This window comes from Miniopterus schreibersii (assembly GCF_964146895.1).
Source record: "Miniopterus schreibersii genome assembly, chromosome: 6".
In the NCBI taxonomy this organism is placed as follows: domain Eukaryota; kingdom Metazoa; phylum Chordata; class Mammalia; order Chiroptera; family Miniopteridae; genus Miniopterus; species Miniopterus schreibersii.
The window spans coordinates 26,517,454-26,533,066 of record NC_138107.1 but is presented as its reverse complement, the minus strand read 5'-3'; the positions used below and the strand labels follow the sequence as shown (position 1 = coordinate 26,533,066).

Genomic DNA, 15,613 nt, shown 5'->3' with positions numbered 1-15,613 from the left:
ACTGTTTGTGAAAACCAAAGAATTCCTCCTGAGTGGTTATTCATAGTGTTTCTCTTATTGCAGAATCTAGGTTTTGTGACACAAAGTCAGTTGATTCAAAAGTGAAAAAGTCATCAAACAATATGACCTGTTTTCCCCGAAGTGGGAAAATATTTGCTGTGGAATCATGCAGATACATCAGTAGCCAGGGGTCTTCCTTTCCCTGCCTACTGTCACATACTATCAGCAAAATACTTTGAATTCATTTAAAAGTGTTATTATATAAACAAGAAATAGCTTATTAATAGAATAAATAGTATGGTGGGTCAGAAACTGTTACTATATAATAGCAGGCTATAGAGAGAACTAAGCTTAGTTGTGTATTTTCATTTTCACTCCTATTACCTTTATTAAAGCAGCCTTTCCATGTACTATATTCCAGGGTAGCTGTGGTTCATAATGGCATCTTGCTATACTTGGATAAGACTCTTCATCCCTGTCATTGATTTTAGTGGTTGATCTTCCTTTAAAAATAATGTATTCTTGCATGGCACTGCATACACCTTGTTTAATGTGTATAATCATTTTTTCAAATTCAGTTTTTGAAGCTTTGAAAAACAAACCTTGTACATATGGCACAACAGCCTGACCTAAATGTTCTACTCCATCCGGTGTACTGCATTTCTAAGTCTTATCTAAAAAATATGAGTCTGAAATGGTAACATAACACAACTTATAAAAATATTAAGTATTATGGACTTCTGGGTAGAAATAGTGGGAGGGAGTAGGATAACAAACATTCCCTTAGTGCATAACAAAATGAACCACCGTTTTTTCCCTGAAAGGATAGGAGTAGAGAGCAAGCCAACAATTCAAGAATGAAAAACAATCTTATGCCATTTTATGATAGAATCTTTTCTGTATCCAAGGGAGAAAACATGAGATGCTAGTACAAAGTTTTATGTTTCTAAATGTGCCCCCAAAGCCCTACCCCAATTTTTTTTAAGTCAAAAATAATACTAAAAATTGTTAATTATGCTTTCAAATTCAGAGAAAAGCAGACTAAGAAACTGAATAGAAAGTCATGGGAAAAATAAAGGAAAACACTCAGAGTAGAAATTCAAAAAACTGCTAATGGATCTCAGGAGAGGCAGAAATGGGGAAGCTTCATTTCCTTCTGCCAAGCCCAAGGCTAATTGGGGTTTTAGTACAGCTCAGGTCCTCAGAAGTGTGATAAAAACCTGGATGGGTTGAGTGGACTCTAGTAAAGGACATTTAGGAGGATCTCAAAAGAGTGACTTTTCAACCACTTTTATGATGTTCTTTGCTACTCGTATTTTATTATTGAATCTTTAATACTGTTATTTTATCCAATAGATGACATAAAAACTACTAATTATAATCACAATTGATAAAATTGTTTCCTACACTGAAATTAAGAACATATGTTCATCAAAATTTGTCCTTAAGATATTGGCAAGACAGTCTACAGAATTAGAGAAGATATTTTCAATATATATGGTTTACAAAGAGCTTGCATCCTATACGCATACATATGTATGTATGTAGACATAAATATTAGATATATACACTGATATAACTCTGTAATCGATAAGGGTAAAAAACAACCAAACACAAATATGAGCAAGAAACACAAACTGAAACTTCACAGAAAGAGATATCAAAATAGCCACTAAGCGTGAAAACATGTTCAACTTCCTTAATATGAAGAAAATTAAATCTACAATAATAAACACAGAATAGTGATGGTAAGAATATGGATCAGCTGTAACTGTCATATATCCTGCTGGTAAGAAGTTAATTCAAAACATCACTTGAAAAATTCACAATAGCTACTAAATCACATTCATATTCACAGAACAATTCACCTCCCAGTTATATGCACAACGGAGACACATACCAGGTTGTCATAGCAGCGTTATTCATAGTAACCAAAACCTGGGAGGGGGTGGCCATCTACAGAAAAAGGAATAACTGAATTGTGAGTGTTCATTATAGATTATTAAAGCAATGAAAATTAATAAACTAGCATGAATGCAATCTCTTAAACACAATATTGAGCAAAAAGCAAATAGACACAAAAGAATATATATGGTATGATCCACTAATATGAACATTAAAATCAGGCAAAATAACCTTAGCTGTTAAATGTCAGGATTGTGGTTACTTTTGTTGGAGGAAAGAAAGAAGTGGTGATTGATAGGACGTCTGACAGTGTAAATAATGTTCTTTATCTTTAATTGGTGGTGTTCGCGTGAGCAGATTCACTTTGGGATAATTCACTGACCTCTATGGTTAAAATTTGTGATTTTTCTGTATGAGTTATACCCCAATCAAGAATGTTTTTTAAAGAAATTTATGTACTTACATGGGAAAATATCTAAAATGTATTGTTAAGTGAACAGAAAAAGATGAATAAAACTATTTATTACATTATTTCATTATTTTAAGAAATAAAATCAGCCTATAAAAATATTTGTATGTGGACATGTAAATGATAGCAAAGTACATCAAAGTGAGATGGAGGGTGGGCTGGAGAAAGTGAGGCTGTTTCTTTTTTTTCCTTATAATTTATCATTTCTGTTTTTATGAAAGATTAAAATTAAAATATAAATAGTAATAAGTCAACTTATTCAATATTCAGTAGGAGCCAGGCAATATTTATTTCATTATTTTATTTAATCATCACAGTAGTTCTAATAATTAGTTGCTCTCATTATCTCATTCTAATATATGAGGAAACTGAGGCTCAGAATAGTTAAGGTCATCTATCTATTAGTAAACAGAGTCAGAAGAAAATCTCATGTCAAGTTAATGCTGTTAATATTATGCTATTTTCAGCCTGTGGAAACTAATGTGTATTTCTAATATAGTACTGTTACATTGAATAATTATCTAATAATACTCCTATGATCTCACCAAATTGTAATTCCCTGAAGGCAAAGATTCTGTTGAAAGAATGATTGTTACCGAATATAATAAATCTACGTTTCTCATTAATTTAATGTAATTTTGTTCTTAAAGGTAGTGAGAAGAATTTTGGACAATGATTTCTTCATTTATTTCTTGTGGAAGGAAGACCCACAGTTAAATATGGATGTGGAAGTTCCCAAAATAGCTTGACTCTCTCTGCTAATTATAGCATTAGCACAAACGCATCTGTCCCTATCACCATACGGTAAGTACTCCACAGTAATTTTTTGAACTATGGTGCTGAACCTTATTTTTTAAATATTGTTTATATGTATAATAGTCACCCCAATGCAGAAAGACAAAAAGGTTCATCTGAAAATTGTTTTGCTAATTTTTTTTCCAGTTTGGTGGAGGATTAGTGGACATTTGGTCCTGTCCAAAACGTCCACAGAGACATTTGGTCGAGGCCAAAAGCTCCTTAAGTGGTGGTCCCATCCAAAATGTGCATAGTTAATAATCCCACTTTTCTGCAAGATTTCAAACCCAACCCATCTCCTTAACCCAAGTGCCATTACTACCAGTTACCGAGGTAAGAAGGGTTATTATTAGCAGTGCAGCCACAACACAGTTATTGGAACAATAAAACATGATAAAATTTTTTTTAATGTATTAGTTCTGTAACCTGCAAGCATACATAAATGTTATGGGCTATTTGAACTAAGGGCCATTTGACCTGGACCAGATGTCTCATCTTGGTGGATGTTTTAGACAAGATCAAATGTCCTGCAAGGTAGTGGGGTAAACTACAAGTTAAACTAAGATATAATTTGATACAATCGAATTGAACACAAAAGGGATTAATTTTTTAAAAATATAATGGAACAAATAAATAAAGAGTCTGGGTGTCAGTTAAAGCTGAGATGAAGTTCAATTGTTTAACAAAATATCTGTTGAATGAAAAGAGTACAGCTGTTAGGAATTGCGGGGAGGGGCATTGACTCTGCACAGAAAAGGGAAATCCAGTAGAAAAAAAAAGAATATTAAATGGAGATATCTTCCTGGAACATATACATTTTGGAAGGCAGTCTTGAAATTAGTTCATGCTTCAGATTAAGGAAATCTCAGGAGAGAGAAATGGCTAAATGCAGTGGTCACATCCCAAGGGCATTACTGAACGAAATGTTCACATAGCAACCAACAATTTAAAATTCTTCATCAGTATAGCAATCTAGCAATTATGGTCTCTAAAGTTAACTGTTTCTCAGTTAAAAATAGCATTTTGTATCTGAGTTTACATGTTATATGACAGTTGGATAAGTTTGTCTGATCGGCAGGAATCTTGGCTAACCTATGAAGGTTGTATAAATCAAATAAACTTTTCCTGGGTCTGCATCAATCTCAAAATGAAATCAAGGAAATTGACACCAGCCTGAAAATGGAAACTCCTTATAAAGGCAGGGACAGTATCTTACTTATTTTTAATGCACTTAGCCAGGGCATCAGAGGGAAAGTTGCTCAATAAATGTCTGAATAAAGGAAGAGATGAGGTGTCTAGGCTGAGTAACTCAGTTGATTATGACAAGAAGGCAATGAAATTACCCTAAAGTAAAGAAATTATTATTCATAAATTAGGCATACCTTTTTGGAACACTGAGTTCTGTACAGATAAAACAAACTTTCAGAGCAATGGGCTTATTCCAATTTCAGTCATCTCTTTTACAAAGGTTAGCAGTTGATCCAAAAAAAAAAAGAGACAGAGGAGAAGTTGAATGACTTAGAAAACAATTTAAAAGGGATTTCTATTGATATTGTCATCATTTTAAATAATATAATCATTTTAAACAAACAATGGCACAGATTTAAAATAAAATTAAGAGTAAAATTGTGACTGATTAATACCAGAAGTGAAAAGAGAGAGGTGTCAAAAATGAATACTTATTTTCTGTCTTACCACTGGATAGAAGGTTTTATTATTTGTTGAGATAACAAACAATGCAAGAAGGCTTGATAGAGAAGATTGTGAGTTCAGGCTTAAGCATGATGAGATGAAGGTGCCTATGAAACATGAAGTGGAGTTTGCATGTTGAATACATGAATGTAGACCTCAGAGGAGAAGTCTAGATAGGAAATATAAATTTATGAGTCAGTGTGCCGATGGGAACTGAAACCTTGAATGTGGATGAAAGTACAGAGTGAGTAGAAAAAATTGCCTAGAACAAAAGCATGTGAATTAGGTCGTTTTTAATTGTATGAATGTTAATAGAATTTCTCTTATATTTAAGGGTTCTTAACAATAAAATACTGTAGCCTGATTGATAAGAACTTATTTTTTAAAATAACTCTTGAGTAGCTAACATTTAAGGACTGAGTAGAGGAAGCTGAAGCTATAAAATCTGAGGAGAAGTAGCTAGAGCAGCAGGAGGCAAACAAAAGGGGTGGGGTCTCAGGGAGGGCTATGGAAAGGTTTATCAAATGCTCTGATAGTCCATTGAACTATCCACATAACCTGAAGAATTCATTGTAAGGGGATAGAGTTAGAAACCAGATTAGAGAAAGTTCAAATAACAAGTGTAGACCACTCTTTCCAAAAGTTTAACTATGAAGGTGTAAAAAGAGGTAAGAGGGTAACTGGGGGGGGGGGGGGGAGTTAAGAGGGGAAAAAATGTAATATAAAAGAGATTTGAGCATGTTTAGTTTGTTTAGTTGTCTATTGGAATTATTAGTTTAGTAGAAAGTGTTAATGCATAGAAAAATAAGGTAATTGACAAAATAAAATATCTTAGAAGTTTGGAGCAACAAGATACAATATACACGAGAAAATGTTCCTTGCAGGGGGGTGGGAAATGTAGAAAGACACACATTGAGGCTCCTGATTCTGTTTTTGTGTACATCCTTTGATGTATGACTGCCTTTTGCTTTACCCCTATCTGTCCAGTTATGTTACCTTCTCTCTCTGTCTTGTATACTGAATTCTTACTTCTCCATCCTTAACTAGGCATAATTTAAAATTAAAAGGGTCTTTGTGTACTGCTCAGCTTAGCCATCTGAATTCTCACTAATTTATTATGCAAATTCATAATAAATTTCTCCCTAAAAAGCATATGAATTAGGTTACTTTTAATTGTATGAGTATTGATGGAATTTCTCTTATATTTAAGGGTTCTTGGCAATAAAATACCATAGCCTGATTGATAAGAACTTATTTTGTTAAATTAGTGAAATGAGCTCTAAGGTGAACATGTAAAAGATGGCTTTGAATTTTATTTTGTTATTGGCCCCAGAGAATAAACATGTCAGTATTTCTTCATAATAAATCTGCATTGTATCTGTAGGATAGATGACAGAAGTAGGACAAACTCGAATAAGCCACTTGTAGTGATTGAGGTCAATTCAGTATCAAGATAGAAGTTCTTCTTAAATGAAATGGAGCAGAGATCACAGTTCTACCAATACGTTGTAATTCATACTCATGCACAGTTTGTCTTTCATTTCAAAAAATTTTGAAAGGGATCACATAGAGTCTTGGTTTTCACAAGGGTTATTCTCCTTTGGGGAAGTTCAGAAAAATTGTCACACTATATATATATATATAGTTTTTAAAGTTTCTGAAGTTTAAATTTTTCTGGCACCTTTTGTGTCTGTCCTATAGAAAAAAGTTTCTTTATCCATTATTTTGTTCTCTAAAGAAGTGCTGTGTTCTTTCCTCTGGATAATTTACTATGTTATCTGCATGTTTAAAAGTCACATAGCCTATTCTACCTTCATTATATTCTATCACCCCAATCAACCAACAACATTTCCTCAAAGATTGATCCAGAGGTATAAAGTTTCCCATGTATATATCTAAGGTACACTCTAATATCTAATAATTAATTTTGGTTAACAAGCTCTTAGGGTATCCAAATCCAAGTTGGCCAAGAATTTCATGAGTGCAGAACTATACATCCCTATCAGTCACTTTTTAGTAGCAGGTCAGTATAAAGCAATGCATGCTGGCCAATCAATGATGACTCTCTCATCACTGATGTTTCAACTCTCTCCTTCTCCCTTCCTCTCTCTGAAATCAATAAAGATATATTTTTCTAAAAAAGAAAGAAAGAAATGCATACTGGTTTAAGACCAATTGAACAAAGGCTAGAAATTTTCTAGTAGCTGGACAGCAAGAAGCCTCACACTTGAGAAAACTCAAACCAGGTAAAACCACTGCAAGCATTTTTGTCACATTACCTTCTTAGATGTTTGGTCCAGAAAACAAAACAAGCTAATAAAAACCGCTGCTGAGTTTTGTAAATGGACTCATTTTTACTTCCTGTTTGAGCTTATTTATTATTTCCCACACTTGTTTGATGAAGAAAGTAGATTAAAAATTCATTATAATGCAAACCCAGCATTAACCTCAAAAGAAAGGGAAGTAAAAAGGATTCTGAGTAGGACTGATTTTGCTTATATCAAATGAAGAGGTTTACTATAGTAAATAATTTATAAAAAATAAGAAAGAAACAAAATACAACTTCTTATAATACCCATATTTAATTTGTCAAAAGCCTTTCAGACAACTCTTCTCAAAATCAGATTCTAGTGCTTTGCCATTTTCCCACATAATTTTTTTGTATTACAACTTGCAGCCCAGGCGGTATTGACTTGTATAACTCCATATAGAGAATGAGTGGAGATTTATCCACATCTATGTAAGAAGAAAGAATATCCATAATGTATTATCAACTATAATTTTGGTAATAACTCAGAAAGTCCTTTGTGTTTCTGATTTTCTAAAATATATAAAAGTTTCTCACGCATTCCTGATAGTTAATGTTTTATAAACTATGGATTGCCTGCTTTTAGACTTAGAGCCAAGAAACTATGTAATAGTGAGAACCTTTACTTCTTGAAACAGATGGTGACTTTTGAACTGTGCTAAATCTAAAAGATATTAGATTTATTCCTAAAATGTTGCCATGTCAATATGGAAAGTTTGGCAAGCTTTTCATCTTAAAAAGGTCAAACCATTACTTCAATATTAATTTCTGTATCATTTCCATCAACTCCTCCATCTGGTATTTCTTAGAGGAAATGTAGGGAAATGAGAGCTCAGGATGGGAAATACAGTATAATACTTTGTAAATATACTTTATGTATAATCCATGCATAACACACCATTCATACATAACATCTCCATATATAACACACATCAATACTAGCTGGACAGCAAGATATAGTGTAGTTTATTTGTATTCAATTGTGAATATTCACTGTAAAGCTAAAATTTCTTTCACTAAATGTGAAGCTTAAGAAAAATTTTAAAGACTACCTGTGGGTCTAGAAGTTGGTAATTTTAGTGTCATGTAGGATTATTGGATAGAGTCTTCTGCTAGCATATATACTTGTATTTCAAATTTGCATGTATCTTAAGAAACAAAGAAGTTAAGTTTTAGTTTGCTGCTTAGTGGTGCAGAAATAAATGAAACTTTCTGAGCAAAGACATCATAATCTGAATGTAAACCTGAGACCACACAGTATGTTCACTGAGTCATATGTCAGTGGACTCAACTAGTCAGTTTGATATAAAAAAAATTTTTTGCAGACCACTGTTTAACTATGTAATCACATGTGTTCCTCTTACTTGCAATTCAGTTCAAATTGTCCAAGTGAAATGATTATTAGCAAAGCTACAAAAGTGAAAACTCAGGTCTACAATTTCTCATCTTCTGGTGTGTTGAGATGCTGAGACAGACCAGAGAACTGGTTGACCCTCAAGTCCTGAGAGCAACCACAAAGACTCTAGTGAGAAGAAAGGGAAAGAGCAGTTGGCAAGGACAACTATAACATGGAGTGGGACATGAACTGGATTTGAAAAAAGATTAGGAATTTAGCAAGGGGGGCAGCAGATGAAAGATCAGCAAAGACAGCATGATGTAGAATAACTCCATGGCTCACTTAGAAAATTGTATGGAGACTGGGTCTGATGAAAACGTGAAGTTCAAGGTTTAGCTGTTCAGCAAGTTGTCATCCTCAAACATAATTTCTAATTCAGAGAATCACAATAAATTAAAATAAAAGGTAAGAAATTCTTTGGAGAATCAGCCATGTATGCTGAGGAAGGCTCCAGATTCTCCTCATCCTTTATCAGTGATGGATTTCTACAACTGTCAGAGAGGACTGTTGAGGAAGTTAAATTATTCTTGGGTGGTGGCAGAATATATGGCAAAATTAACTTTAGTCTCTAACAGCCTTATCTGTGTGTAATTCTAAAATGCATGTACTCTATCATCTTTAAGACAAGATTGTTTAAGAAAGTAACAGGAAGCAAATGAAGACTTAAGGGCAAACTGTATATATAGAAATTTAGGCTGAAAAGCAATAATTGATAGAGTCAGAAAACACTTTGCCACTCAGGGCAGTTAAATAAAGGGATTAAACATGTTGAAAAATAAGATTTATGAGAAAATATCGCAGGAATATTTGTTAATTAAGTGAAGGAGTGGTGAGTTAATGATGTAGTTTTATATTCCACATAATTTCCCACCTACTCTGTAGGCCCCATACCGCTCCCTAACTAGGATCTATCATCATGGTTAGAGAATATTCAATTACTGCCTTAAAACAACTCCCAGAAAAGATATTTTACAGTGGAAAGTCTTTAAATCCCATTCATAGTGGTAGGCCTCATTCTTTGACAACATATTTATCTTAATTAATTTCTTTAGAGGAATTCTCACAGAGTGGACTCAAAATATAGACTATCTTATTTATTTTTAAAAATGGCCAGCCATATAAATTTCTAAATGAAGCTAAAAGAAACTATGTCTGTTTCACTCTCAACAAACTGTCTATGACTTCATCAATATACTGAATAAAAGGAAGATATATATTGAGATAAATTGTTTTACCATTTAAGATCAGTGAACTCTCTTCCACCTAACACAGACCTATTTAAGAATAGTTTGACTTTTTAAAAGCTTTGCTAATTTTTTTTAATCGAAAGCTGGTTTTATAGATAGATGCTGGCATTGAGCCAAAGGGTTTGAACTCAGTGAATATAGAACAAAGACTTTTAATATTTCTTTAGATAATATTCTAATGTCATCAGGGGACAGTAAATTTCTGCTTTATAATATATGCTAAATTATGTCCTTGGTCTCTCCTACTTTTTAACTTTGTTATAGTTGGATTAATTCTAATTACCAGTAACATCTGAACCCCAGGCAAAGTGTTATAAAGATAAAAAGGAGATTGCAGGACAAAGCCCTATATAAAATACCATAAACATTTACATAGGAGCTTATCAGACACTTTGGTAATGCTCTTACCATGTGGAGCGCAGACATTTTCAATCGTATGTGATGGACTGGGGTGAACTCAGCCGTGCCCTGGGAATTTCTTTCCATCTTCCAAATGAAGAAAATAGCAAAGGAGCATTCTCCTGCTTGCACTGTATTAGCAATGACCCTCATCCTTGCCAGTAGGGCACAGTAGCAGAGATTGTGCTGAAGGAGAATTTTAACTCCTTTAGTACATAGACCTCAGCTTAGCATAGCCTCTGTGGAGAATTCTTATAACAACAAAAAAATAAAGTCTCAGATACAGAGAAACCACTTATGAGCAAGTCTGATACTTGGACACCCATGTGCAAGAAGTCCTGAGGATTCCTAAAAATCTTTGGAGAGGAAGATTCTATAATTGTAATTTCCGTAGTTAAGGGAATTGGTTCTCAGCCGCTGAGGCTTAATAAATCATATTTTAGGTCAGGTTTTTTTAAAATAGACTAGGGAGATTTGCTTGCAGGGAGTTTATTAGGGAGTGCTCTTAGGAACAACATCTGTCAGGCAGTGAGAGGAGCAACACTGAGTGGAGGTCAAGTTGAATTGGAAAGCATTTGCAACAGAGACTTCAGCTGCCCTTAAGGGGAGCTCTGGAGTAAGTTCCTTCATAGTTTCCTGAATTGAGTCCAGGGGACCTGGTCATTGTACCTCCTCCCTTCCCCAGGAAACTCAGGGCAGCACACCACAGCATTCACTACAACTGGTGAGGCTCGTGACTACATGAGCACTTAATGGCTTGACTTACACCTGAGCAAGCTAATGTTCTTGCTAAATGAACTAGACACATATTGCTACACCCATGATAACCTCCACCATAGAAACAAAAGGGCTGAATTCCCCCTGTTAATGACATAGTTCTACTCTCTCTGGTCAGAAGTGAGCTAAAGAAATAGTGACTCCTGGGAAGAACAGATAAATACTAATCACGCCAAAACCCAGAATGCCAATTTTGTAGATGTGCATCAGCATGGACATAGAGAACCACAAATAATGCCATTCAATTATGCATCATTAGAACACAGAGCACTGCCCAAGGAGAGTATACCTTGGTATAGAGCAAAAGGATAGATCTTTATATGTCTATTATGATTCAAAATGAAGACACAGGGCACCTAAAGGGCAGAACCCTGGGAATGGGGAAGTGAGGGAGCAAAGCACTCTCTGTATAACTCCAAAGAAGGATTTTACCTGTCCGTTCCTTTCTTTGAAACATAAAGATAATAGCACCCATTTTCTGTTATACAGGCTTCTGTGAGGATCGTGTATATGAACGTTCTTTGAAAGGCATTAAATGTATAGTATTAATGTTCTGTTTTATCATCCATATAAGTCTATTTTTCTTCTATTGCTGCCCTGGGATTAGAAAAATTGCTAACTACTTTTTATTTTATAACATCTCATTAAAAACACTTCATAAAAACTTTAATGAAGTTTTCTACAGATATGTCTCCTTCCAATTAAACAAACTTACTTTCTCATGGTTTTGTTCCCTAAGCACTTAATTATTTTAGGCCCTATCTTCTGGATCTCCTACAAAGTTTTCCATAGCTCTATCAGTTGAATTTAATGTGATTTTATTTTTTAATGGACAGGAAGATCAAATACATAACATATATTTCTTCTCCATATGGAATTTTCCTATAGATTTTTAGTAGCATATTTTTCAATCTATAGGAAGATTTCAAAAATCATATACTATATCAGTTCACATTTATGAAATGTCTATCGTGAGTATTGTTTAAGGAATATATTTGAAGGAGATAAAATATGTTTGGTGAAAGTAAAATTTTTTTCTCACCTAGTCCATTTTTTACCTCTTCAGACATTTCTTTTTCATATTCATGGTGTAGATATTCTGTCTATTTCTCAGAAAGATGCCAAAGGCTTTTGATGGAGCTATATGATCACATAACATATACTCCAGTGTGTCTCACAAAATCTGCTAAAGAAAATTTAGGGATAATTAATATATATTCTGTGTGAAGTAGATGTTCTCAGTGGCTTATTCTGAAAGCCACTGCTCTTGGCAGTACTGATTGAGCAGTAGGATTAATCCACTACCTTCTGGTGGGAATGTTTTTGAAGTTCCTTGCTTATTAGGCTTGCCTCCTTTTATAGTTTCACAGATGGGAAAGTGATAGTCTTGGAGATGTCAGAGGAAGGCTCTGGTATATGGTATAAAAAGCATATGAGTAGGATCATGAAGTGGGCACAAAAAAATCTGTACTGTAAAAAAGTAGACTTGTTTCCATGACAACAGAGGAGAAGTCTGTCTAGATGATTCTGAGATGGACATATCTGGCAAGTTTTGGGTAGATCCAACAAACACAACTTATTTACAAGGATGAGCTAGAAACTTTACCTGCATAATTATAATCTTAATTTAGGCATTTTATGCCCATTAATAGCTATATGACAAATACTTTTACATACAAATTTATTTAAGGGGTAGTTACTTTTATGATACCATTTAAGAGATGAGGAAACTGGGATTTAAAGAGATCAAGTAATTTATTTAAGGTTATGAAACGAGTAGCTGAAGCAGGGTTTTCACCGAGACCATTTACCTCTAAATCCCTTATGTTTAACTGTAATGCTACATAGCTCTTTGCTGTTCAGATTTTCCTTTCTAAAATATTCCTTTAGTGAGATAATCCTAAATCAAAGCATCTATAAGGAGTCCCTTCCTTATCATGTATCATTTTGAGGACAAATTATATGATTTAATAATCAAGGTCCTTTATTGGCTTCTTAGATATACACTTTTACCCTCCGCTATTACACAACAAGGTCTTCCCATTCCATCACAGCCACGATCCTTACCATCCCAAAGTCCTACCTTTTCCTACATTCATCTTAGCTGATCCTACAATTCCTCCCCTGAAATGTTCTCTCTGTTATTTTCTCCTAAATTGGACACTCTTCTTTCTGCAAGCCCACCTCCTCTAGAAACCAGCCTAGATGGTCCCCACTGATACCCCTCTTCCTTACTTTCAACTCCCAGCATGCTCATGTCTAATGGTCTTTTAGATAGACAGTTACCTCATCTCCAAAAAAACAATAAATGGTGTGAAGAACTCTTCCTTTTGTCACACTTAAACTGCTATAAAAACGCTAGAAATACAATAAGTATTTAATAAAGGTACATGGCCTCCAAGACCACATGTGGAACTGAATGTAAGGGTGACTATGTGACAAGCAGAAGAAAAACAACTAGACTTTGTCATTGACATCTTACTAAAGATCAGTTAAGTAGATGAAGGCCGAGAAAATGTAGTTTCTTAGAGAATATTTAGGCAGTAGATTCGGCATATGCAAATACACAAATAATAAAATGTTCATATAAGAAATTAGAAAATTAACTTTAGCTTAATGAGAACTCCAGAAGTTGTGTTGCAAAAAATGGGGGGATGGCATTGGTAGAGGGCTTTCAAGATTGAATGGAGAAGTTATTGATTCTAACTTTTTTCTTTAAAAACTGTTTAGATGATGGTATTTATTATAAAATAGCTACCACTAATTAAGTTTTACTACTTTACAAACACACTTTTAAGCTCTTTAGCTGGATTTAATTAATTATTCCTAGTACTCACCCAGTAAGGTACTATTATATTCATCTTGAGGAGGACACTGAGGCACAGAGCCTGAGGGCACTGACAGATCACACAGAAGTCTTCTAAGTCAGGAAGCCTGAATCCAGAGTCCACCTCTAATTGCTACCCAATATATCATGCACTATGTTATACACAATGAATGTAGATAAATGTTTTGTACATTGAACATTTCATGAAACTCTTAATACATGTTTAAAATTCTCTAACTTTTTTATTTTACAATATGCTTTATGAAATTAGTGAACATAACAGTTCTGAAAACTCAACTATTATAAAAGTAAAAACAATATAAAATCTAAAACTTCTGTTTTTAACTTTGCCTTACACAATTACCATTTTCTCTTCTAAGGAATTTCACAAAATAAAATTTCGTGAAAATTATGTTCTAATTGCTACACCATTTTAAAAGAAAACCAATCAGTATACTATCTGTCAATCCTGGAATTTAAAAAAGGGATGTATTTTTACTTAGCCCACAAAATATGTAGGTGTGGTAAACCTAAAGATTTTTATGAATTATCTATCATATGCTGCTGTCCTCATTGAAAATCAAATTTTTAATGTATTTGCTATTATGGAAAAGTCATGGCTTTCTGTTACTTAAAACTTATTAGACTATAATTGCTAGGTACTGTACTAAAAGCTCTTAGAAAAGATATGTTGATCCTTGAAATTAACATAGGTCAATTATATTCTATCATGAACACATATTTTTTAAAGCCCAGAAAAGCAGAAAAGTTCAACACAATCTCCTCCTGTCTAATAAGAGGAAAGATGTTATACTAAAATGAGTGTTTCTAATTAAATGATTGACAGACTAATAATATATTATTTTTTAGATTTTTCTCAAGCAAGAATATTGTGTTCTTTTACATATGCATTGCCTCTGGAATCACCAATTTTGTTGAAATGCACTTAAGACATTTAATTCACTGAACAGGATAGAGGCATCTAAACTATAATAATATTTATTATTTGATAAAATACTTGCTTTAAAATATTACATCTGAGTTGTTCGAAAATATGTCTAATGCTTATTCAGAGTTTTCATTGCAGTATTTATTGCTATGTTCAGGAATCAGAAGAGTGGTATTTTTATTATATGTGATAATTCTAATTGATCCACTGAGAAGACAAAAAATTTTATTTCTAAAATGGTACCTTAATGGTCCAAAATACTTAATTAACCATCCTTACAAAACATATATTTAATGCTGACTAAAATATTTAAATGTGAGACCTAAAAGTTGCATTAAAAATAATGTAGTCCTACCACTTATTTTTATTTTTTTTTTGCTGAGGAAACTTCATGCCAAAAAGGAAAATGGACTTGCTTAGAGCCCATGACTCAAGGAAAAATAGGAAAGTTAGACCTAAAGTCCACATTTGGCAATCTTTCTCCTGCACCCGTCTAAAGTTCCACTTTTGTAGGTTTAATGCTGCTACGTTTACCTTTCCCCTTTGTGTGACCTATGTTTTACTTCCTATTACATATAAAGAAAAGAGTTATCAATTGTTTATTCATTATGCCGGGCCCACAGAACTGTTTACCCCTTCCCTTGTGAAAGGATTGAGAAGCCCAAATCAAATTACTCCTTTTTTCCAAACCTGACCTGAGGCACTTCTTTTTTGTGAAAATTATTATGCTTATTTCTCTTGTCATCATAAGTGAAAATTTGTGATCTTGACTAACAAGGAATCATAGAATACATGGACAAGTCTCTACTCCTATCCCCAAGGCATATGAATTCTCATCTACAACCTCCT

General features: G+C 33.7%; 1 protein-coding gene across 1 annotated transcript in view; it reads left to right on the top strand.

The window, feature by feature from the left end:
• Positions 1-15,613, top strand: part of EYS (eyes shut homolog) — a gene marked incomplete at both ends in the record, with an annotated part of 1,105,706 nt that overhangs the window by 892,896 nt on the left and 197,197 nt on the right. Inside the window, 2 exon segments of the mRNA XM_081140616.1 lie at positions 3,029-3,047; positions 3,051-3,178. Coding sequence (XP_080996742.1) covers positions 3,029-3,047; positions 3,051-3,178 — 147 coding nt within the window.